This window comes from Balaenoptera ricei, chromosome 11 (assembly GCF_028023285.1).
Source record: "Balaenoptera ricei isolate mBalRic1 chromosome 11, mBalRic1.hap2, whole genome shotgun sequence".
Lineage (NCBI taxonomy): Eukaryota > Metazoa > Chordata > Mammalia > Artiodactyla > Balaenopteridae > Balaenoptera > Balaenoptera ricei.
Window position 1 is genome coordinate 79,933,519 of NC_082649.1, and position 24,505 is coordinate 79,958,023.

Sequence of the window (24,505 nt, forward strand, 5' to 3'; positions counted from 1 at the left end):
CAATAATACTAACACAACTTTGAATGAGAACACCATGGAGGCCTTTTATACCCATTGTCTCGAGGGACAAGACTAACATTCATTTAGAAGCAAATGTTATCTCAGTCCTGGGAGCCTGTGATACATCTGGTGGACACTGGATACAGAAAATGGAAATCCTGATGAAGCCTCCTCCCAAATACTTAGCTTACTTGTACCTGGAGTGAAACTAAAAAGAGAACATTCTGATTGCTGGTCTTGTTCTTTTTCTGTAAATTCAGGAGCAGGGGTAGGTTTTAAGAAATGGCATAAACTCAATTTTGATTCGACTTGTGCTTGCACAGCTCTTAACAATTTATAAATGGCCATTGAAACGTTATGTTCTTTCAATTACGTATATAATCCTACAAGGTCAGGAGAGCACATTTTACTATTTTTCTTTTGCAGGTGGGGACACTGAGGCTTAGTAAGGTGAAGCCCACACTCAGAGCCCCACAGCTAGTAAGCGACAGGGCTGGAACTCAAACCAGAAGTGTCTGTCTGCAGAGTCCACATTCTCTTTACTGTACTGGCTCTTTGCATCTGGCATGGATTGGCTTCTTCTCAGACTTTTGCAGGAAGGGAGATGTTATATGCTCCTTATTACCTTTAACAATCTGTTTTCAACTTAATTAGGGAAGTGTTTCTTAAATCTAACACTCCTCTCGCTTTTTTCTTAAATACATTCATTTAAATTCTTTGGAAGATACTAAGAGTCACATCTCAGCTTTTCCTTTTTCTACTACATCCGCATTCCTTTAACTTTCTCTCTTAACAATAATCATTACCAAAGATCTTTAACAGCTCTCTCAAATATAGCATTGGAAACTGGAGTTTGAACTTGGGGGAAACTGTGGACCCAGTGTCATTTCATATCCGAGTCTAAAGCTTCTCTCAATGATAATAACTTGAGTAAGTGGCTGAGTTATCTCATTCTGAAGGCTGCTTGGGAAAGTCTGAATGTTTGTGTATTTAGATATGATGAACTGAACAATTCTCAGGTAACCCCTCGGACCAAGGGGAAAAGAAAATGAAATCAATCTCTGTCTTTTGTTCCCCTTTCTCTTAGAAATAAATTTTGTAAGCTTGTCTTAGGGGCATGGAAGTCACTAGAAAGAGATGTGTGTGTACGTTTAAAATGCTAAGCAACTTCACACATCCACTAGAATGGGTAAATGCTTGAAATCTGGAATCAAATCTGGAATCCCTCCAAAAACCTGCTGGTTTATTTCTCTCAGCTTTAGTTTTCTCATCTCCCAAAACTGGTAATACTGGAAATTTTCTTCCTTCCCAATACTACTATACAAGCTCTCGGTGATTAACAATATATATTATATACCAAAGGCCCAGAAGTATTTGTGCACTAAAGTAATCTATTAACTTAATCCATTAAAGCCTATTTTAAAGCAAAAAATGGTAATATTAAGCATATTTATTTGCATAAGACAATGCATACTTATAACCATCCTTATCATAAATGTTAGTCATTGTTAATGTTACTAGCTTTTGTAATTAACCCTCCGGCCTTAGCATCTGGGATCTGGAAACACTAGGTATATTTGAGTGGAGTGGTTACAGCATCCTCAAGTATTCACATCGCTGAGTCCACTGTCTGACTTTGTGTAGAAGTCTTGTTTTCTCAGTACCCAAACTGATGTGGAGCTCAGTGCTACCCCTGAGTATCTGGAATCATTCCTAGCATGATCACCCAATGATGGAGGGACTGCTGGCTCTCTTCCAAAGGTTCTAAGATGGTGGGATTCTTCAAGAAAAATGGTCAAGGAATGGAAGGATGGACCAAGTTTGCAAACACACCTCAAACATGCCTCCAGAGGAAACCACAAAGGGGCAGAGCAGGTTACTGAAGAGACAATTTGCTCATGCAACCCCATAACGAGAGAAAGTGGTTTGCACAACAGCCAAATTGATTTGTACAGTGGGGTTTACTAGCTGTGCGATTCTAGGCAAGTTATTTAAGCATTCTGTGTCTCAATGTCACAATCAGTAAAAGGAAAGGAAGGACTCCACACATTGGGTTGTTGCGTGAGAATCAGATTATCTGATACATAATAAACACAATCTAAATTGTTGTTATTACTACATCACAGTTATTCTTGTCTTTGTGTTCTGGAGATACTGGGTAACCTTGTATGTTCTGCCTTTAACACTTTCTCATTGTGTCAACAGGGAAGGGGACCTCCGTTGCATCTCTAATGGTCATTAGTGCTACTTGCTAAATATTTCTTGTTCTCCTCTCTGCTGGACTCATGGTAAGGCTACACTTCCTGGTCTCCTTGTGGTTTGTGAATCTAGCCATAATCAAAGGTTGTGAGAGCGAGTGGTATGAAACTTCTGGGATGAAGCATTTAATTGCTGGTTTGAGACTCACCAGCGTACTCTATTCTCTCTGTCATGACACCCATGACATTGGACATGTTGGCTGTTCCATCGGCCTGAGCCTCTGAGTAACTGTAAAGTCCAGAGTCCTTCTGTCACCCCACAATGGTCACAGAGCATGAGCAAGAAACAGATTCTTGCTTTTCTTTTAGCCACTGAGATATTGGGGTGGTTTGTTACTACAACCTGTCTAGCCAATCCTGACCACACCAAATCTCTACCCATGATCCAGCGGTTTTCAGCTGGTGGTGATTTTGCCCCTCCCCTGAGGGACATTTGGAAATGTCTGGGGACATTTTGGTTATCACAAAGGCAGGAGTGTGTGAACCACCGGCATCCAGAGAGTAAAGGCCAGGGATGTTGCTAAACATCCTGCAACGCGCAGGGCAATCCCCGCAAGAATGAATTACCCAGCTGAGAGTGCCAGTAATACTCCAGCCCAGTACTGAGCTCCCCCTATCCTCTTAAACCCTTTCCCCGCACCTGGGTCCCTATCATGCCACAGGGACCGTGTTTATCTGTCAACCACATTTGGTTCTCTGGGACACTAAGCCACATTAGGACCAACCAACATTCTGCCTCGAGATTCTGCTGACCACCCTTGCTAAGGGTACCCCAGGGGCTGAGCTAGGCCTGAAGTCCAGACACTACAGGAGAAACAAGCCGTCTTCCTCCTCCAGAAACCTCGTTCTATTCTTCTGTCACAAGCTGCCGTGGTGGCCACTGAGTTATACACTGGCCTCATGTCTTCTGGTGACATTACAGAAAAATCTATATTCTGGCTCATTAAACATGTCAGTGTAAAGGCTTGGAAAGGAAGGGGAATTTGACACAGGTATGAGATGTCCATTTGGACCCAGGCTTCTGACAGTCTGATACCTGTGGGCAAAGCCTGAGCTGAACTACTAACAGGCCTCCTTCAAAGAGATGATCATACTTGACAGACTTTGAAAGTGACGTAGGTGAGGTAACATGATCACCAGGACCAGAACCCAGACCTCCTGCTGACCCCCAAATCTTCAGTCTTTTCTAATATGCCTTGGGAAGGGGAGAGGGCTTGGTGAGTGGGTGATGGTGATGGAATTAGCTTGGCCGTGAAAGTTTGGTTGCCCTGAATTTTTTATTTTAACTTATTTGTACTTCAGTATCCTGTGTAAAAGTTGTGGTGAGAATTGGGAAGAACATATGTAAAAAATTTTAGTACAATGCCTGGCATGTAGTTATTACTCAATAAATAGGGGCTCTTACAGCATTGGACAATGTCGCCCTTACTGCTGGGGCAGGGAGCAGAGCTGAGAGGGACGGCACAGGGGGTGCAAGACTGTTGGCTACTTTAAACGTATGAAGCTTGGAGGAGAGGGCAGAGAAGGGAGGTGACGAAAAGCAAACACAAATGTCACTATCATTTGTGTGACAGTGCTTTCATCTTTTCTTACCTCTCAAATTAGGTAAGCCAAATTTGTCATTGCAGGTTATTAATAACTTACACCCCAAAGAGGGTTTGCTTTTTTGGGCTGCACACTCTCAAATCTGAGCAGAGTCCCCTCCCCTGGGACAGCTCTGTTCCAAGTCCCTGAAAACTATTCAAAGGATGTTGACTCCAACTGGCGCTAGTTTTACAAAGCAAATAAATTGTAAAAGGATCTAAAGAAACAGGTGTTTTTCCAACACATAGTTACTGAGGCCTAATATGTGTGAGGCACTGGTTAGAGAGGAGAGATCAGACAGGCAGGGTTCCTGCCCTCATGGAGCTTACTTTCTCATGGAGGAGACCGACAATAAGTAAAATAATTATGAGTGGCAATTTGTGTCAGAAAGGAAAAAAAAAATTGGGTGCTGGGTTAAAAGAGTGGCTCAAGGATCATATTTACATATTCAGTGAAGGCCCCTCAGAGGTGGTAGCACTTAAGCTAAAACATGAGATATGAGTAGGATGTGGGGAAGTTCGTTCTAGGAAAAAGAACAGTCTAGGGAGAGCAAACAGCAAGCGTATGGTATCTTTCACACACGTGGCCTCATTCTGAACTTCCTCGTAGTCTTGTGAAGTAGGCATGTGTGGTACGCAGCTTCTGACATGGCCTCCCAAGGATCCCCACCTTGATATTCATATCCTTGTGGAATCTCTCCCCCTTGAGTAAGGTCTGGACCTAGTAACTTGGTTCTAATAAATGAAACACAGCAAAAGCTACGGTATGTCAATTCGGTGATTAGCCTATAAAAAATCATAGCAAACTCTGCCTTCCTAGCAAACACTCTCTCTTGCTGGTGCAAGCTGCCACATTGGAAAGTCCCAGTCCCATGCTGGAAAGGTGCAGTTCAACATCCTGCAAGGAACTGAATCCTTTCAACAACTACGGAGTGAGTTTGGAAGCAGATCCAGTCCTAGTTGGGAGGGTTGTAGCTCTAGCCAATACCTTGATTGTAGCCTGTGAGGAACCCTGAAAAAGAAGACCCAGCTAAGCTATGCCCAGCTTCCTGACCCTCCAGAATCATGAGATAATAAATGTGTGTTGTTTCAAGCCACTAAGTTTTGGGGTAATGTGTTATACAGCAATACATAATAGAGCGTTCATTCTTTTATTCATTCACTCACCAACTGAATTATGCAACAAATCTTTCTTGAAGATACCCTGCAGGCCAGGCAGTGGCCTAGGTACTAAGGAAACAAAGATATATTTCATAGTCTCAGATGCTCATAGTCTCATAGAGGAAGACGATATGCATGGTACTAAATTATAGGACCACTGTGCTCTGTGCCACTCCCGTGGTCGCCATGTCTTGTGCTGGGAACAAATAGAAGGGAGACAACGACTCTTCTTGGCAGAGTCAGGGAAGGCAGGAAGTGAGGAAAACTGAGGCTCAGAGAAGGTAAGAAGTTGCCCAAGGTCACACAACTCTTCTGATTCATCCTGCTCTGTTCAAACACATGACGAAGGACCTGCGTTTATCTCCAGTGTGAGACCCTTTTGACCTACAATTCTCAGACTGTTTCTTTTTTATGCTCTTGATAATCTAAAACCAAATATATGTTGAAAGGAATTCCTTATAGCAAATGTAAGATAGACAATGGGTTAATCAGGTTTCTGTGACAAAGAGTGAAGTTACACTTCCAATTAACTTTCATAAAACAGAAATCAGACCACTCTAACTCATTATTCTGCATGTATTTGTGCACAGTTGGGCGTCAGGCATTTCTACACAAACAAAGATGCTGGTGTTGGACAGAAAATGATTGAAACCATGCTTCATGATGGAATCTAATTAGCAACATAGATTAGTTACATAGAAATGTAACAAAGGCAATGGTGCCAGAAGAGCATCCATGGATGCTTCAGAATTTGAGAAAACTTGCCTGAGAGCTGAGCCTAAGGTTTTTATTTTTGGTTTGATAGTTTGCTAAACCTGCAAACCTAGAAGGAGCCTAATTAAAGTTAATGAGAAATAATCTCCATTTTTAAAGTTTTATTTGATATTTTTGTGCAGAGCTCTTGTGCTTTTTTCTCCTGAGTTCATGTCACATTTTAATTTCAAAATTCAAATTTGAAAAGTCTGTATTTATATTTTTTGTTTTTTCTTTTTTTCTCTTCCCTTTTTTGCTCTCTTTCCTCTTATTTTACGAGGTATAATATATTTATTTTGAAGCATATTTTGTTTATGAGGCATACCTATTGTAAAGTGCAAATTTCAAGGCCACAGCCTGGTTAATTTCCCATACGTGCACCATGTAAACACCACTCAACTCATGATATGGAATCGTGTCATCCAAAAGAACTTGGTGCGATGATGGAAATGTTCTGTCTGCACTGTCCATTTTGACAACCACAAGCCATACTTGGCTATTGAGAACTTGAAATATGGTTAGTATGAATGAAGAAGTGAATTTAAAATTTTATTTAATGAGGTTAGTGGCTGCCATTTTAGATGTTACAGATACAGAATATTTCTAGCGTTTGAGTCTCTTCAAATCAGTACCTACTCAGTTTCCCCTCCTCCCCCTGCTGATGTAATCTCTGTTCTGATTTCTATCACCATAGATGAATTTTTCCTGATCTTGAATTTCATATAAATGAAATCATAGAATACATACTCTTTGGGTTGGGATATATTTTCTCAATATAATGTCTGTGAAATGCATCCTTTTTGTTGAATGTACCAGTGTTCTTGTTCTTTTTTAAATTGCTTGAGTATTACATTGTATAAATGTACTGTAGTTTGTGTATCAATTCTACTGTTGATGGATATTTGGTTTGTTCCCAGTTTTTGGCTACTGTCAATGAAGCTTCTATAAATATTCTTGGCAATATCTTTTGGTTGACAAATATACTAATTTCTCTTGGGTATGTACCAAGGGATGGAATTGCTCAGTCTTACCCTCCCAAAAACAATGTAGGAGAGGTCTAGTTCCTTCATTAAAATAAAATTTTACTTTTCAACTATGGATATTTGTAAAGAGTACAATAATTACTTTTGTGCTGTTCAAGGCAATGTACAACGGATTGAAGCATTATTTGGTAATACCTAATAACTTTAAAATGCAATTACCTCATGTCCTAGTAAATTATCCTTCTAGGTATGTTCCCTGGAGAAATTCTTATACACGTGTACAAGGAGACATGTATAGGAATATCCATAACACCATTTTTGTAATAGCAAAAAAAAGGAATTTCTTTATTGAGTAAATAAGTGACAATGTATCTATAATGGAATATCATCCAGAAAATGAATAGAGCTACACACATCAATATGAATGAATCTCTGAATATAATGATAAGCCCAAAATGCAGTGCCAAAAAATTACTAAAGACCTACTAAGGATGGATATAGATATAGATATAGATATATAATGAAAGTACTTAGAAATGCATGGAAAGAGTAAACAGCAATAGCAGAAAATGGTTACTCTATGTTTGCGGCACAATGAGAGATTGAGACTTCAACTTTACTAATAAGATTTACTTTTAACTTGGGTAATGGGTGTGCAAGTGTTGGGATATTCTATTTTGCATCATTTTGCATGTCTTAAATATTACCTAATAATAAGTAAAGAATCTGTCAAAGTGGTGGAGATTGCTGGGTATGCCACAGTATCCGTGCTCACTTTCTTCTTATCAGGACTTGAAGACCCCAATCCTCACAAAGTTTTACTTGAAAATGTGCATGCCCAGCTAGAAACTACACTTGTCAGGCTTCTTTGTAAAGACACGTGGTCATATGACTAAGCTCCTGCAATGGGATTGGAGTGCACGTCTAGGTGACATCATCAAAAGCAGCAGCTTGCCTACCACTTCCTCCTTCTCTCTTCTGTGGGCTGAAGATGAATGTGCTGTTGCTGAGACAGCTTAATTCCTGTGCACACAGACACTGCCCTGTCTTGCCCATTAAATGTCAGCTTCACGAGGCCAGGAATCCTGCCTTTCACTTTCACTGCTGTATCCTCAGTTCCTAGAACAATATCTCGCACACAACAGACACTCAATTCATGTTGAATAAATGCATGATTGAATGTCTTATCGCTATCAGTGCATCCAGTCTTACACACCTAATTTCACTCTCACCTCACTGTTTTATGAGGTTTTATTATAATCAAGACAGTATTTTAAGATAGAAAAGCAATGCCTATTTATCTCAGAGCAACATCATGAAGCAACTAATACTTCTTCATGACAAAAGGATCAGGAAGGGAAAATATGTCCTCTTCTCTGAAAGGCATTTGAAATAATAATAAAAAGCTGATGATGACCCCAATTGCTAATTGAAAGTGTTTTCAAACTTATCTCTCTACACTTGCTAATAGTTTCCTGAGAACAAAAATACTTCTGCATTAAAAATCTTTGCTTCACATTTCAAAAGTAGAGGTCAATGACCTTCGGGCTTAATTTCCTGTTACATATGGTATTTATTTTTACTATAGCAATAAAAAAATTATTATTGTATTCATTAAAAGAAATGGGTAAAGTATGATGCACATATACTGGTTTAAACAGTTGAATGCTAGGGCGTGTTAGTAACAGCGATGCCAACAATAGCTGCGGCAGATTCAAAGGCGGCCACGACCCTTCACTCTGATTGTAGCCACACCATCTGGAATGTGACTTTGCAGCTCCTCCCATCAAGAGACGGAGTCTGCTTCTCCTCTTCTTGAATCTTGGCTGAACTTGTGACTTACTTTAGCTAAGAGAAGTGACAGTGTGACAGCCCTGAACCAAGACTTCCAGAGGCTTTGCACTCTTCCGTCCTCTCGCTTGGTACCCTGTCTAGCAGCCACGTGAAGAAGTCCAGGGAGTGGGATCTCATGGAGGATAACCAAGTCATCCCAGCCAAAGGCATCCTAATCCATCTATGGTCGACTCATCCCCAAAGAGGACAAAACTTCCCACCAGACCCACAGCTGACAATAAATACATAAGCGAGCCCAAGACCAGAGAAGCCACCCAGCTCATTTGTAGACTTGTGAGCAATAATAAATGCTCACTCTTTTAAGCCACTGAGTTTGAGAGCTGTTATGCAGCAATCAGCAACAGATACAGGCATCCCGGCAACAGTAAAATAAATGCACCCCTTAAAAGACAAGGGCTGGAGACTTCCCTGGTGGCACAGTGGTTAAGAATCCGCCTGGCAATGCAGGGGACACGGGTTCGAGCCCTGGTCCGGGAAGATCCCACATGCCGCAGAGCAACTAAGCCCATGCACCACAACTATTGAGCTTGTGCTCTAGAGCCCGCGAGCCACAACTACTGAGCCCTCACGCCACAACTAATGAAACCTAAGGGCCTAGAGGCCATGCTCTGCAACAAGAGAAGCCACCACAATGAGAAGCCTGCTCACCACAACGCAGAGTAGCCCCTGCTCCCTGCAACTAGAGAAAACCCATGCGCAGCAACGAAGACCCAACACAGCCAAAAATAAATAAATAAAGATAAATAAATTTTTAAAAAAGGACAAGGACTGTGCAAATTTCTAACAATCCTTATTAACTTGCCTTGGCCTCTTTAATAAAGGGGGATTTCAGACTTCCTGTTCACTTGTCCAGTTCCCAAAACTAGTCAGACTCTACCCTCACTCTTGGATAATGAGTAAAATGACACAGCTTTATTTCTCAATTATATACCCCAGCCAACCTATCTTCTTTCCTGTTTCATAGAAGGAGCTTTTTAAAGTTACCATATTAACATTGACACCAGGAAGCCAGCACATCAGTAAAGTTTTGAAAAGCTCAACTCAGGTCGAAAATAGAAAATGAGACAGGCAAAAGAGGAGATTCTGGATTAAGCAGTTGAAATAGTGAAGAAAAATTAGTAGTTTATATAGAACCCCACTATACCTGAGGATTTACAAGATGCAGTTACACAGTATATAGCGTATCTTACTAGTGATCTACTACTTATAATGTATACTTATTTCAAATGTTGTTTGTTTTAGTCAGCTATCGCCACGATAATGTTGCATAACAAATCACTCCCAAACTCAGTAACTTAACACAAATCAACGTTTGTTGTTGTGTTCATGAGTCTGTGAGCTGGCCTGGGGTTCTGCTGATCTAGACTAGGCTTGGCTATAAGCTTTAGACGGTGGGTCGCTTTAGACTGAGAGTTGGCTGGGCTTGGTTCTACACTGTGGGTTCAGTTCAGCTCTGTTCCATGTGTATTATATTGGGTTGGCCCAAAAGTGCCTTTGGTTTTTAAGTAAAAATAAAAGATACGTTTTTCATTTTCACCAAGAACTTTATTGAACAATGTATTCACCCTTTTGTTCCACTACCTTCTGTCATTTTTCAGGCAACTTCATAATTCCATCTTCACAAAACTTTTTATCTTCTTGAGCAAAGAACTGTTCCAGGTGCCTTTTACAGTCTTCCAGGGAATTGAATTTTTTTCCATTAAGAGAAGTTTGTAAAGACCTAAATAAATGGAAATCTGAAGGTGTAATTTCTGGTAAATAAGGCGGATGAATCAGAACATCCCAGCCAAGCTGTAACAGTTTTTGCCTGGTCATTAAAGAAACATGCGGTGTTGTATTATCCTGATGGAAGATAATGCATTTTCTGTTGACTCATTCTGGACGCTCTTCGTGAGTGCTGCTTTCAGTTGGTCTAATTGGGAGCAGTACTCGGAATTAATCATTTGGTTTTCTGGAAAAAGCTCATCATAGAGGATTCCCCTCCAATCCCACCATATACACAGCATCACCTTCTTTGGATGAAGACCTGCCTTCGGTGTGGTTGGTGGTGGTTCATTTCACTTGCCCCACGATCTCTTCTGTTCCACATTATTGTACAGTATCCACTTTTCATCACCTGTCACAACTTGTTTTAAAAACGGAACGTTTTCATTACGTTTAAGAAGAGAACTGCATGCAGAAATACAGTCAAGAAGGTTTTTTTTCACTTAACTTATGGGGAACCCAAACATCAAAGCGATTCACATAACCAAGCTGGTGCAAATGATTTTCGACACGTGATTTGGATATTTTGAGTAGGTGGGCTATCTCCCGTGTGGTATAACGTTGATTGTTCTCAATTAGTGTCTTGATTTGATCGCTATCAACTTCAACCGGTCTACCCGACCGTGGAGCATCATCCAGCAAGAAATCTCCAGCACGAAACTTTGCAAACCACTTTTGACATGTTCAATCAGTCACAGCACCTTCTCCATACACTGCACACATCTTTTTGTGCGTTTCGGTTGCGTTTTTACCTTTCTTGAAATAATAAAGCATAATATGCTGATAATGTTGCTTTTTTTCTTCCATCTTCAATATTAAAATGGCTACACAAAAATTCACCAATTGTGATGTCTTTTTTAAAATGCACACTGATATGTCAGCTGTCAAAACAATCTAACAGAATTGTTTCGAATGAAGTTAAAGATATGGGGATATATGTATACGTATAGCTGATTCACTTTGTTTTACAGCAGAAACTAACACAACATTGTAAAGCAATTATACTCCAATAAAGATATTAAAAAAAAACCTGAAAAAAAAAAACAGGCTATATAAAAAGAGACTCCTAAAAGATTGAGTACAACACACACATACCTGTCTTCCTAGAATACAGGTAGGACCAATAAACTTACTACTTACTCACCAGAACCTTCTGTATCGATGGAAAATTGCCACTCTTTTCAGCAATTATGTGAAAGAGATGATTTTAAAGTCGTATAACCTTGAGTTCAAATCCTGATTTTGATGCTGACTGGCTGCTTGACCTTGGAAAAACTGTTTACCTTCTTTCTCTCTCTCTTTTTTAGGTTGCTTATTAAAATGTGGGTAAAATTATCTAGCTTACAGGCTTATTATGAGGATTAAATATGATAATATATGTAAAGTACTAGGCTTAGTGCCTGGCACGTGGTCAAGGCTTCATATCTGGTAGGCATTATTACTATTCAAACTGGAGGTCAGGACATAGGTGGGAGGCCTCCCCTGAATAAAAGTCCACCATGAAAGACATGCAGAATCACTCACAAGCTGGGCAGGAAAGAGAGCTATGATATTTTATGCACACTTTCAGAAAGGGTTAAAACAAAAGAGGTTAACAACAAAAATTAATCAGTGCACTACCCTCTATTACCCAAGTTTCTGCTAATTGTAGGTCTGAATCATTGAAGAAGAAGAAGAAGGTAAATTCAAATAATGGTCATGAGGAGTCTGGGTTGGTGAAGTATGTCAGAAGGCTTGTCAGATATCTCCCTGTGCATAGCTGTGTTAGATGGTTTATAATAGCTTCCATCATCGGGTGAGCAGTGGCAAAAGCAGAAAATACTATTTCTGTATGTCCTTTTCTGAAAGTACACCTCTGATTACAATTTTGTGGTTCAATGCTTATAAAAGGACTTTGAATAAAAGAGTATATTTATAATTCCATTTTGGCAACAAAGTGAAGAGCTTTCTAAAATGTCTACAGCAGTTTCGAAGCCTGCATAGAAAATACCCAATTCCCACTGCCTCTCAATTTCAACTTTTCATTGCAGTCTGTCTCTCCATAATAGCAGGTACAGTTAGACAGAAATATCTGGCCATGTGTTCTAGGAAAAACTGATAGAGAAGTAAGATGAAAAGTCATGATGGGGTCATCAGAAAATTGTTGCTCTGGGAAATTAAATATTGCTCTCTGGCCCTGTGCCCTCCACATCTTTAATGCCCTCTAATTTTGCTCCTGCTAACAGAGTAGAACATGTTCATGTGGTGGATACATCTTGATCTCGTTCCTTATTTCAAGAATGCTGAAATTAAAGTACATCTGGCAAGCAAAGCCACTGAAAACCAGCAGTCCATCAAATATCTAATGACTGTTAGAGGCAGCACGTGACTCTGGAAAGACAAGATTTAATTTCTGTACCTCTTCCTCCAACCTTGTGATGCGAGAGACAGGCTGTGACCAGAGGGAAAGTTTATGGCTAGAGACATACCGTGAACCTCAGGTGAAATCCACACTATAAAATAAGAGAATCAGCAGGTTGATTTAGGTCTCAGATTGACATGCCTGCTCCATTGCTGCACTTTGACTCAAGAGAAACAAACAACCAAACACACACCTTTGTGGAATGTGGGCATTTAAGCCTCAGGAGACCATTAATGCCTTGGCCTCTGCATTTACTAATTTAGTCAGTATTTAGCTGAACATCTATTGTGTGCCTAGGATTGTGATAAGTATTGGCCGCATAGTGGTGAATGCAACAGACATGGTCCTTGCTCTTAAAGAGATAATCAAGAGGGGGAGACAGACAATAAGAGAACGAATAGTATGCAAGGTAATTTCAGACTGTGTGAAGTTCTATGATGGTAATAAACAAGGACTGTTACAGAAAAAAAAAAAAACCCAAAACAAGGAGAATCCAATTTTAGGCAGAATGATAAGGGAGGGCTTCTCTTAAAAGGTTACATTTAAATTGATACTGGAAGGAGTTCTAAGAAGAACACTGGGATGGGGGAAAAGCACTTGTGGCCAAAACCCTAGGATGATCCCCAGTGAGTCACACCCTATTCACCTCCCCTTGAGGGTGGGCGACTCTTATGAGTCGCTTCTAATCGATAATATATGACAAGAGCGAAGAGATTTTGCAGATGTAATTTAAGTCCTTAGTCGGTTGACTTTAATAGAAAAGGATGATTATCCGGGACAGGGCCAACTTAATCAGGTGATTAAGACCCTCTTTTAAAAGAGGGTCTAGAAATCAGAGACTTGAAGCACCAGAGATGTTCTCTCTCTCTCTGTTGCTGGCTTGGAAGATTCCTACAGCTGCAAGGATATGAGATGCATCAACAAGATGAGGGATCAGGGAAATGGATCCTTCCCTGTTGAGCCTACAGATGAGAACACAGCCCAGTCAGATCCTGAATTCCAGCCTTATGAGTCCCTGAGCAGAGAACCCAGCTAAGTAATGCTAGACTTCTGATCTATGAAAACTGTGAGATAATACATGGGTATTCTCTTAAGCCACTAAGTTTGTGGTAATTTTTACATAGCAATACAATGAAAACAAATACAATACTCTGAGCAGGCAAAAGCTATAAAAGTCATTGGGAGTTGTTTTGTGGTGAGCAAGAAGGAAGACAGCCAGGAGGTAGAACGTGGGCTTGTCTATGAGAAAACAGTAAAGTTTAGGCTTTATCCAAGTATCTGACATGTGGTGGTTAGTGCACAGCAGGTACTTAAAACATCTGTTAAATGAATGAATTTATGAATAATGAAAGTACATTGTTAAATAGAAGTGTTTAATACTAGACTGCCATGTCCACCCCCTCAGATTTTAAAACACTTCTTCAATAGATATTTATTGAAAGACCATTAGGTACAAAGAACTGTATTGGTGCCAGAGGGCCAAGAAAAGTGACTAAGAAATACAGCCTGGCCATGAAGCAAATTCTGAGACAACAGATCTTCTGGAAACTTCTGGATTAGGAAAAAGATATGCACTTCTATAGAGATGAAAGACCCTGTAATGAGGTGTAGATACAACCCAGTAATCTGGGTCACAGCTGAAAGCTGATAATTTGAGGTTTCTCCTCAGAGTCTAATAAACTGAAAAGCTGCCAAGGGTTAATCAAGTCCAAGGAAGAGAGCCCTGTAATAAGATAACCACATCATCAAAGGCCACATCAAGGACGGATTGGAGGATAGGAAAGGAAATGTTAAGAAAGTTAGTAGTTCAGTAATGGTGGGAAATTTAATATTGAAAATGCAAAGATGTTTAGAGATTGGGAAATTATATTGCATGTGCCTCCAGTCAAGTCTTCTGGATTATGTGAAAAACCTCTAGAAATTGAGAGAAGATAAATGGAGAGAATCCTGTCATCTTCAATTAGTTAGAGTGTGTATGTTATCCCTGCTGCCCAGGAGACACAAATGATGTCTGAGGAGAAGGTTAGGGTCATACTACTGATGTTTCCAGGAGCTACAGGTGAGATCACCAAGGGCACGACCAGAAATGCTGTTCTCAAAAAGCAGAACTGAAACATGAAGAAACAAGTAACTTTCTTAGCTTGTACTCATCCATATCCCCTTGAAAATTAGCTGGGTTGCTTCCCTAAGAAGGATTTATCTTCATTTTAAAATATATGAAAATGAAAACATCTCAGAGGTGTTTTTCAAGGGGAAATGCCCATGCATTTCAGAACAAAGCAATTAAGGATAACTCATAAAATTAAGAAGAGGGGTGGGTAGGAAGTTGCAGACAGCTGGTACACCTAACTGGTCATTAAGTCAACTCCAGATGTGGAGGTTACTAAAGGAATGAGGAAAAACAGTGCTTTGCATTCTTTAAACTTTTAAAATACATCATTATCATCTTTGCATTTTATGAAAATGGAAAGCAGGTCTATATTAGTCTCATTTCTCAGATGATAACACCCATTCTCAAAGAGGTTATCCTACATTTTTTGAGTTAGGTTTAGAATTTAACTCAAATGCTCAAATAGCTACATAACTGACTGCTTCCTCTCAAGAGTTTAGGAAAATAAAAACAACACTGATTTCATAATAAGGGTTTCCAATGATTTTACAATCATTGTGTTGAGTATGAGCAAACTCTTCTAAGAGACAGACCCATGCAATCTCAAATAAACACAATCTACTTTTAAAAATTCTATGAGTAAATATGGAGACATTTATTAAGCTTCCTTTTTAAAAAATGGATTGATAGACATGGTTCATGTTATAACAGACAGCCGATATGCGAAGTGATATAATCACTCTTTGTTAAACATCATTTCTCATTTGAGATAAAAACTGCAGTTCCTAGCAGCACCTCATAGAGAGATCATAGGAACCATCACAAAGCTGCACCAGAAATCAGATTACACTTTCCCCTAAAATGCAATACGCATACAAGGAACCACGCATATTTCTGGATTTGGAAGCACCTATGACTGCTCTGTCTTGTAAGGAGAAGGACCAGAAAATATAAAACAAAACAAAAACCAATACAAGCAGGGTGTGAACGTAAGTCATACGATTTTCAGTTCTGTATCTTTGCCCCTACGAGTGGATCGAATTCTGCAGAGCTGAGTGTAATCTCGGAGAAAGCAAGTGAGTAAATCTATGACTTCTGAAACCTGATTGCAGGGTTTGAGAAGTACAGACTTCAGGTGAAATCTGTTCTCGTCAGTCTGGGACTGTTTTCAGGCATGGCGTGAGAGGGATCTATCCCACCAGCGTCAGTATTTCAAGGCCCTGGTCACCATAGCCATGTCTCCTGTATCACTGGTGGCGTGAAATGATGTAAGAGGCAGACTAGCGAAGAGCTTCTATTTTAATGGTTATGTTTCACTTTAATGCCTATTGTTTAAAAAGATCTAGTACACCAAAGCTGTGATTTCACGTATATTACTTCTAAGAATAAAGATAGGCTTAAAAAGTGAGTTAGGAGTTGGCTTAATTAGGAATATTAAATAAATAATCACACAGGTAGTACTTGGAAATGGCAAAAATCATCAAGGTGGTATACTAATGGCTGAAGTCTAGAATACAATGCTGAAGATAATTTTCTGCTTATCCCATTGTTTTGATAGTTTCTTTGTTGAGATTTTTGCTATTTGTTTCTATTTACAAAATACCTATGTGCTTAAGGCAGAAAATTTGGAAACGCCAAAAAGCACAAATGAAAACCATGAAAATCAACCATAATGCTATCCCTAAAGATAAGCATAGTGAAGATTTTATTTTTTACCCATCCAGTACTTTTTCCATAAAAGTGGGATTATGTCTTCACACTGGTTCATAGCCTGATTTTCCACTTAGAAATATGTCATGAACATTTGCCCATGTGGTAAGCTTTCTTCTTCAGCTATTTTACTGGCTGAAGGCTATTCTCTCATACAGTTAAATCAAAATCTAGGTAGTTAATCTCATACTGCTGGGAATTAAAGTTGCTTCCATTTTTTCACTGTCATACAAAATGCTGCAATGAACATCTTTGGACTTAATACTCTTGTACACATCTCTAAGTATCTCCTTATAACAAATTCCTAGAGGGAGAGCTGCCAGGTTAAATGGTTTGCCCATTATAAAGGCTTTTGCTGCAAATTAACAGATTATTCTACAGAAAGTTTACCATAATAAATTATTCCACCAGTAAATTATGAGAATACCCAATTCTATAACATTTGTAATGTATTATTATTACCAATGTTATATTTCTTTTAAAATACTTCTGGTATTTGTCAATACAATTATATAACTCAGATGACTAAAGACATGGAAGTTAAAAATAATCATATATTTATAATTAATTTGTGTTTCTTTTTCTTTTTCATATGCTCTTTGTCCTAATTTCTACTGAGTTGAACCACTGAAGTAATAATCAGATGTAGGTGTGAGTATAAAATATAATAAGAAATGCCTTAAGTATTCCTGTCCCAAGAAGTACTTCCCTTTATATTTCTTATAATTCTCTTTTAACTAAGGGGACAATCATTATTTTGGGGAGAGAGGACATGATTCTTTTATTATATTTTTTCTAACTCATAGAACAGATGTTGAAAATATGCGTCGAATTAATTCATTTTTTATGAGAAAAGAGCAAAATAAGGTGCTGCCTCTTAACCCTATTCAACAAGTTCAAAGCCATCAAGGTAAGAATGGCATAGCAATAGACTTTCCAATGACGCTGATGTCTGAGCAAGAACAGAATATTTGCATGATAAGCTAGCTGCTGCAATAAGAAGAAAAATGAATTCCTAGAATCACTTTATGCCTAGCAGGTTTAGGAACACTTGACTAACTCTGTAATTTTGAGTATTACTTATCACCCAGGTGGGTGATTTTCAATCTTTTTGAAGCTATGACAACCCATCTTCTTATGGTAGAGAAGATGGTGGTGATAGATGGTAATGCCACCTGTTTACCCTATTCTACAAGTGCCACATGGGATGCAGTACCATTTTAATTAAAAAGAACAATTAAATTTAATTTCATATGGAGACTTATTTGAGAATTTCAAAATACTTCTCGGCCCATCACAGAAACTCTCTACCTTCAGGTAGGCAATAAGTGCTCTGAATTGAAGTGGGCTGAGAAGAAAGTAGGGTGTCAGGAATTCCTTTGAATGTAATGTATATATTATATTATGAAATGCTAAACAGATTCCTATTTAGTAAAACATCCAGAAATTTCTGGGTCAGCTACAATGGTTGATAAGACCCTACTAACCAGGTAAAACAAACTGCCATCATCCATTTATTAATTCACTAGGCATTTACTGAACACCTACTTTGTGCCAAGAATTGTTTCATGCATTGGAAATATTAGCAAATAAGGCAGAGATGAATTGCCACCCTGATGAGGCCAACATTTTGGTGAAGGATGGGCGGGGATGGTGAGACAGATAATAAACAGGTAAAAACAGATGAACAAGAAATGGAAAATAGTGGTAAAGGCTTTGATAAAAATAGGACAGGGGAATGGGAAAGAGAATGATTTGATGAGGTGTGTGGCAAGGGGGAACTTTAGATGGGGTGGTCTTGGAAAACCTCTTGGAGAAGCTGACATTTAAGCTGTGCCAGTCATGCAAAGGTCTTGGCAAAAGAGCATTCTAAATTGAGGGAAGAGGAAATGCAAAGGCCCAGAACCAATCTGATGTGTTGGGGAAACAGAAAGAAGGGCAGTGAGTAAGCACGCAGGGAAAGTGGTATGATCGGGGCTGATTCCTGTTCTTCCTCAAGCCATAGTGACGAGTTGGAATATCATTCTAGGGGTGATGGGATGCCCCTGGAAGGTTATAGGCACAGAAATGTCATGCTCCAATTTACAATTTTAAAAGATCACTTGAGTTGGTGTGTGATGGGTGCATTATCATGGGGCAAGAAGGGAGGCAGGGTTACCAGTTGGGTAGACACTGGTCATCCAGGTAAAAGATGCGGGTGTCTTGAATTAGGGGGTAGCTATGGAGGCAGGAATAATGAAGCCTCAAAATCCTGTAGTTCTTATGTTAAACATTTACTTATATACAGTGGAATATTAATCAACCATAAGAAAGAATGAAATAATGCCATTTGCAGCAACATGGATGGACCTAGAGATTCTCATTCTAAGTGAAGATAAGTCAGACAGAGAAAGACAAATATCATATGATATCACTTACATGTGGAATCTAAAAAAAAGGATACAAATGAACTTACTTACAAAACAGAAATAGAGTTACAGACATAGAAAACAAACTTATGGTTACCAAGGGGGAAGGGCGGGGGGGGATAAATTGGGAGATTGGGATTGACAAATACCCACTACTATATATAAAATAGATAACTAATCAGGACCACTGTATAGCACAGGGAACTCAATACTCTGTAATGACCTATATGGGAAAAGATTCTAAAAAAGAGTGGATATATGTATATGTATAACTGATTCACTGGGCCGTACAGCAGAAAGTAACACAACATTGTAAATCAACTATACTCCAATATAAATTTTAAAACATTAAAAATTAAAAAACAAAAAAAACATTTATGGCACTGTTCTGATGTTGTCTGTTGACTTTTTTGCCTCTTCCAGTAGACTATAATATACTTTAACTGCTACCATTTATAAAGTGCCCCACGTTACTCTGGGCTTTATACACATGAATTCTCATAACAGTTGCATCCCAAGTTCATATGTGGGGAGGTTAACTAACTCCCACGGCCTCAAAGCTAGTGAGGGGTCATATTAAGATTTACCTAGGTCTGCTGGATTCTGAGCAAGGAACAACTCTTAGCCAATATACTACAGTGTCTTCATTTTACCAACTTCAGGGGCAGAGTTGGTGCAGGGAAACCAGGGCACAGCTGAATTTTTATAATGGTTCTTAAAAGGCAAAGGGCAGCAAAATTACCAGGAAGGGAGGCCCTTGTTTAAAATGCAGATTCCTGGGCCCTACCCTGAGCATGCAGAACTGGAATCTAGGGCTGTGGGCTGCAAATGTGCCTTTTAAAAGTGCTCCCAAGCAACATTCAATAAAATCTGCAAAGACTGCAAAGTAGGCACATAATAAACAGTGGGTGAATAAAGAAATGTAACAGGGAAAGGGTCACAGACAATGAAGATCTAGGGTACTTCACCTCTCCAAACTCTGATCCAGAGAAAATGTAAGTTCATTTTTGGGGTGGGCCCAAGTGGAGCCTCAGCTAGCCATCTCAGATCCACTCAGAAATTTATGATGTGACTAACATATGTGTATGACAAACTCATGTTCTGGAAGCTTTCTGTTTTAAATAATTTCACTTGATGACCAGGTGCTAAGTCCAACTGTCTCCCCAGCTGAGGAAGTACAAGCCCTTCAAATACCACCTAAATAAATACCACCTATTTTAAAGGCACACAATCTTTAAAAAAAAAACAAAACATCATTTTGATCTTCTGGCACTTTCCACACATGGGCCAATTGACCCCTTAGACACAATACACACAATACCCAGGGTCCATGAGATTTTTAGGAGCTCACAAAACATTTAAATTTCTTTTAAAAATCAGAAGAAAAACCTGAATATATTCTAGCCTGGATTATATTCAACTTTTACCAATGCAGCTATAAAATGTAATAAAAAAAATTTTTTTTTAATCAAGAAATGCACATCGTTGCGTTGAAAGCAACGATGCCTAGGGCACACAGAAATCATCATGTGGCCCTGCTTTACTCACAGCTCTGGGCCCAGGTGACAGACACCTTACCTGACAGGCATTGTACAGGAGCTGATGTTCGAACTTCTTGATCCCAAGAATGTTCTGGAACATCTCGTAGAGTTGCTCTTTGCTCAGAATGAGCTCGGAAGCTGCGCTGGCCGTCATCCGGGCCTGCTGCTTCCTGGGGTCCTCCTCCCCGCGGTAAATGGCATCAAACTTGGCCATCCAGGAGCTCAGCACGGTCTCCTTGCTGAGGCCGTCGATCTCGGGCAGGCTGCGCACCCTCTTCTCGATGTGCTTCTTGAAGACCTCCCGCGAGTCGTTGGCGGAGCAGCCTCCACTCTGCACCATGCGGGCCACGCGGTCGCTCTTCAGGAACACCTGAGCAAGAGCAAGGCAGGACAGACATCAGGAAGCCGTCCGGCAGTCACACGCTCCCTGTGAGGCTGGCGGCTGGGCCTGGGCGGACCCCCTCACGAGCCTCCCGGGAGGCACCAGTGTGGATCGCATCCTGCCCCGCAACCTCCTAGCTGTGGGAACTGAGAGAGGGCCTTTACATGGTTTGCCTTCGTGTCCAAATCTGGAAAATGGGAATAACAATGGTATTTACTAGGTTGTGGAAAGGATGAAATGAGACAGTCATATCCTGAGAGGCAGCATACAGTGTAGAGACTCAATTGCTCACACAGCCTGGGGCCTTCCTCTGCCACTTAGTGGCCGTATTTCTTTTGGCAAATTAACCTCTTTGTACCTCAGTTTTCTCATCTGTAAAATGGGGACAACAGTAGTTTCTACAGCACAAGTGTTTTTAAATGAGGATTAAATGAGTCAATATATGATGAGCACTTTAAAAAGTGGCTCATATTAATGCCATATAAGTTGTTGTGGTTATTATTTTTATATGTAAAGTATCTGGCATGATGTCTGGCACACAGCACTTTACATAGTACATAGTCCACTATTTACGTCTCATTTTAGTCTCTCAGTGATACTCATCACAATTAGAATTGAACAAGGATTAGGTAAATATGTATTTAATGTCTGTCTCCCCTCCCCAAATGTAAACTCCACGTGGGCAAGGACTGTGCCTTTCTTGTTCCCCCAAATATCATCCATCTCTAGAGGGGAGCCTGGCGCTCTGAGAGTGAATGACAAGGCATTACACTCGATCCATTTTGTAGAAGGAAAAACCAAGACTCCAGAGGGGGGAAGGGACTTGCTCTTGGTAACTCAAACTGGCTGACTCTAAACACATGGTCTTTTGACTTCACCCTGGTTCCTCCCTTTCCTACGGGTCTCACCTGCCTGGTGGGAGAACCCCTGGTTGCTTTGCTGGTGCTGCCTGGGTCCTGGGATGAAGCAGCCATTAAGAATAGTTTGCTTTCACCCCAGTGCCCACCATTCGGGAGCTTATACAAGCTATACAGTTCTAGGGTGTCAAACAAGGCAGTGAAGCCGCTGCTTCCCATTCACAAAGAGGAAACATCTGACACTTCTGAGCTGTGTCCTGGTCATACTTCAGTAGGTGCATAAATAGCCTTCTAGAGGCAGAAGAAATGTTCACTCCCCTGTCAGATTTCAGGGGATGCCTTTGGTAGGCAGTTGCTTGAGGGGCATCTCATTGCCTTCTGCTTCATCACAAAGCCTTCCTTGGGGAGGAGAGATGTTAGAAAGATGGGCTCCATTTATTGTCAATTGAATGAACTAAATTAGAGAGAAGCGGGGCTGAGGGTTTGCTTCACAGACTAGAGGCCATGGCCAGCTCCACTGTGCCTGGGAACTGGTACTCAGTTGAAACCTTAAGAGTTCATTTAAAAATCAATTATAGAAAGAAAAAGTTTCAAATGAATCCTCAGGCCTTACGAGCTTTAATAAGCTAGGAATTCACCGGAAAATCTGTAATGCTTAATGTGGGTAGTTTCTCCATGTAACACACTGTGTCTCAGCTATAGGTCTAGATCTCAAAGAACATCAAAGTTGTGAAGCAAAAGAGGAAGTTTCTGGAGAGGCAGTATAACATTGTGACAAGACTTGTAAACCATGATCCCAGGCCAGCTCTGCCACTAACTTGCTGTGTGACCTTGGGTAAGTTACCTCCTTTCTCTGATCCTCTAATTTCTTTTCTGTACACTGAGGGAGCTGAACTATAAAAGTTTGAGCTTGTCTTTTCAGCTGTAATGTTTATACTCTTCTTCATGAGCCCATTCACCCTTTCTTTGGACACTCACTGGGGGAAGGCACATGCCAGGTGCCAGGGTTACAGTGGGGAGCAAAACAGATGCTGATCCAGCCCTCATGCCTCCATGACATCGTCCTAATCATCCCATACAAATATCATTACAATCTGGGACAAGTGCTAACCAAGGGAAAATACACAGGTTCATGGGTACCCGTAGCCAGGAATATATTCCAATAGGCAGTTAGGAAAGCCTTCCTCGAGGAGACATGAAATGTGAAAGATGGGTAGGAAAAGACTGAAAGAAGGAACAATATGTGCAAACACACTGAGCAGCTGAGAAAATAAGGAGAAGCCAGTATGGCTGTGGCAGTGAGGGGTAGGAGAATGACCAGTGTAAGAGGGGCAGAAGGGGCCAGATGGCCAAGGGCATGGGAGGCCCCATTAAGAACATTAGTTTCCATCTGAAGGGCACTGGGAAGCCATTGAAGGCTTTAAGCTGGGACATGACACAATCAAGTTTACATTCCCTGGCTTTAATGTGGAAAACAGACCTGAAGAGGGACAAGAGAATAGGCAAGAGGCCAGCGGAGAGACACCTTATGAGCACAGGTGAGTGATGATGGTGGTAGGGACGCAAAGGGGTTAATTCTTTGTTGTCAGCACTAACGACTATCAGAGGTGACTTAAAAAACATTCAATCAATGATGAAGCCATACTCTCCTCCCATTTGTCCATATCAGTGTCCCACACACCTGGAGCAGGCCCCCGTTATAAGCTCTCAGCACCATATTCCTTTCTCCCAAAGCCCTTCCACAGCTGCCATTTGTCATTTGTCTCTGTGACTATTTAGTTAATATCTGAGGCTCTAGCTAGACTGTAAGTCCCAGGAAGGCAGGAATTGTAGCTGCTTCTTTCCTATTATTTCTTCTGAGCGCCTAAGACAGTGCCTGGCACATAGCTGGTGCTATGTTGAATGAGAGAATCAGTGAATGAACGACACGAACAAAGCAGACATCTCAAAGCAGAGACCCTATGGAGATTATATCTGGATGGGGGAAACGGAGGTAAAGGAGAAACCAACAAGCACAATATACTGGTCTCTTAAAATGATTGACTGACGCTACATTTTTCCATGGGACCTGACAACAGGGAGTAAGAAATGAGGGTATTGGCACGTTGGTCCCAGATGGCATCCATAACTGGTGACCCCTGGACCCAGAGCACATTATCTGTTTCCCACAGTCCCTTCCTTTGTACACAGTAACCACTCCATAAATATTTGTTGAACTACTAGTAGATAGCTTTAGATAAGTCACTTAACTTCTATGAACCACTCTCTCCTTTGCCATCACATGGGGTCCACCCAGCCAGCCTTCTTTGGTGAGGATCAAACTGAAAGGACTCTGAAAACTGGAAGGCTCCCTCTGTCCACAGGTAGGACATGACTGCCAGGCCCCAGAACGAAAGGAGATGAGTGGACTGTCAAGAGCATAGAGGAAGGAGGCGGAACATCGAGGTGACAGCCAAGTGCCAAAAGGCAGCAAGACCGCCACGGGGAGAGAGGGCGGTAGCGGAAAACTCATTTTCCAGGCACATCATCTGTCTTGGCTTCTCAGTCTGTCAGAAGGGAAGTGGGGCCAGTGACATGCTTGCGTGTCTCTAAAACGACCCCTGAAACTCATTTGTACCGCGAGCTCTACCTGGTATTTTGGGTTTTGTTTTCCGTTTCATTTTTTGGTAGCTGTTGCGAGAGGCTTCAACTCCAGGCATAGCCTTATGCAGCACATCCATAAATCCACCCCTCCGCCAAC

At 40.6% G+C, this 24,505-nt stretch overlaps 1 protein-coding gene across 8 annotated transcripts in view; it reads right to left on the reverse strand.

Annotated features, from left to right (window-relative positions):
• Positions 1-24,505, reverse strand: part of CADPS (calcium dependent secretion activator) — a 474,621-nt gene that overhangs the window by 333,543 nt on the left and 116,573 nt on the right. For all 8 annotated transcript variants that reach the window (XM_059937688.1, XM_059937691.1, XM_059937689.1 and 5 more), the window contains one exon: positions 20,564-20,896. In XM_059937688.1, coding sequence (XP_059793671.1) covers positions 20,564-20,896 — 333 coding nt within the window. The remainder of the gene's footprint in view (positions 1-20,563; positions 20,897-24,505) is intronic.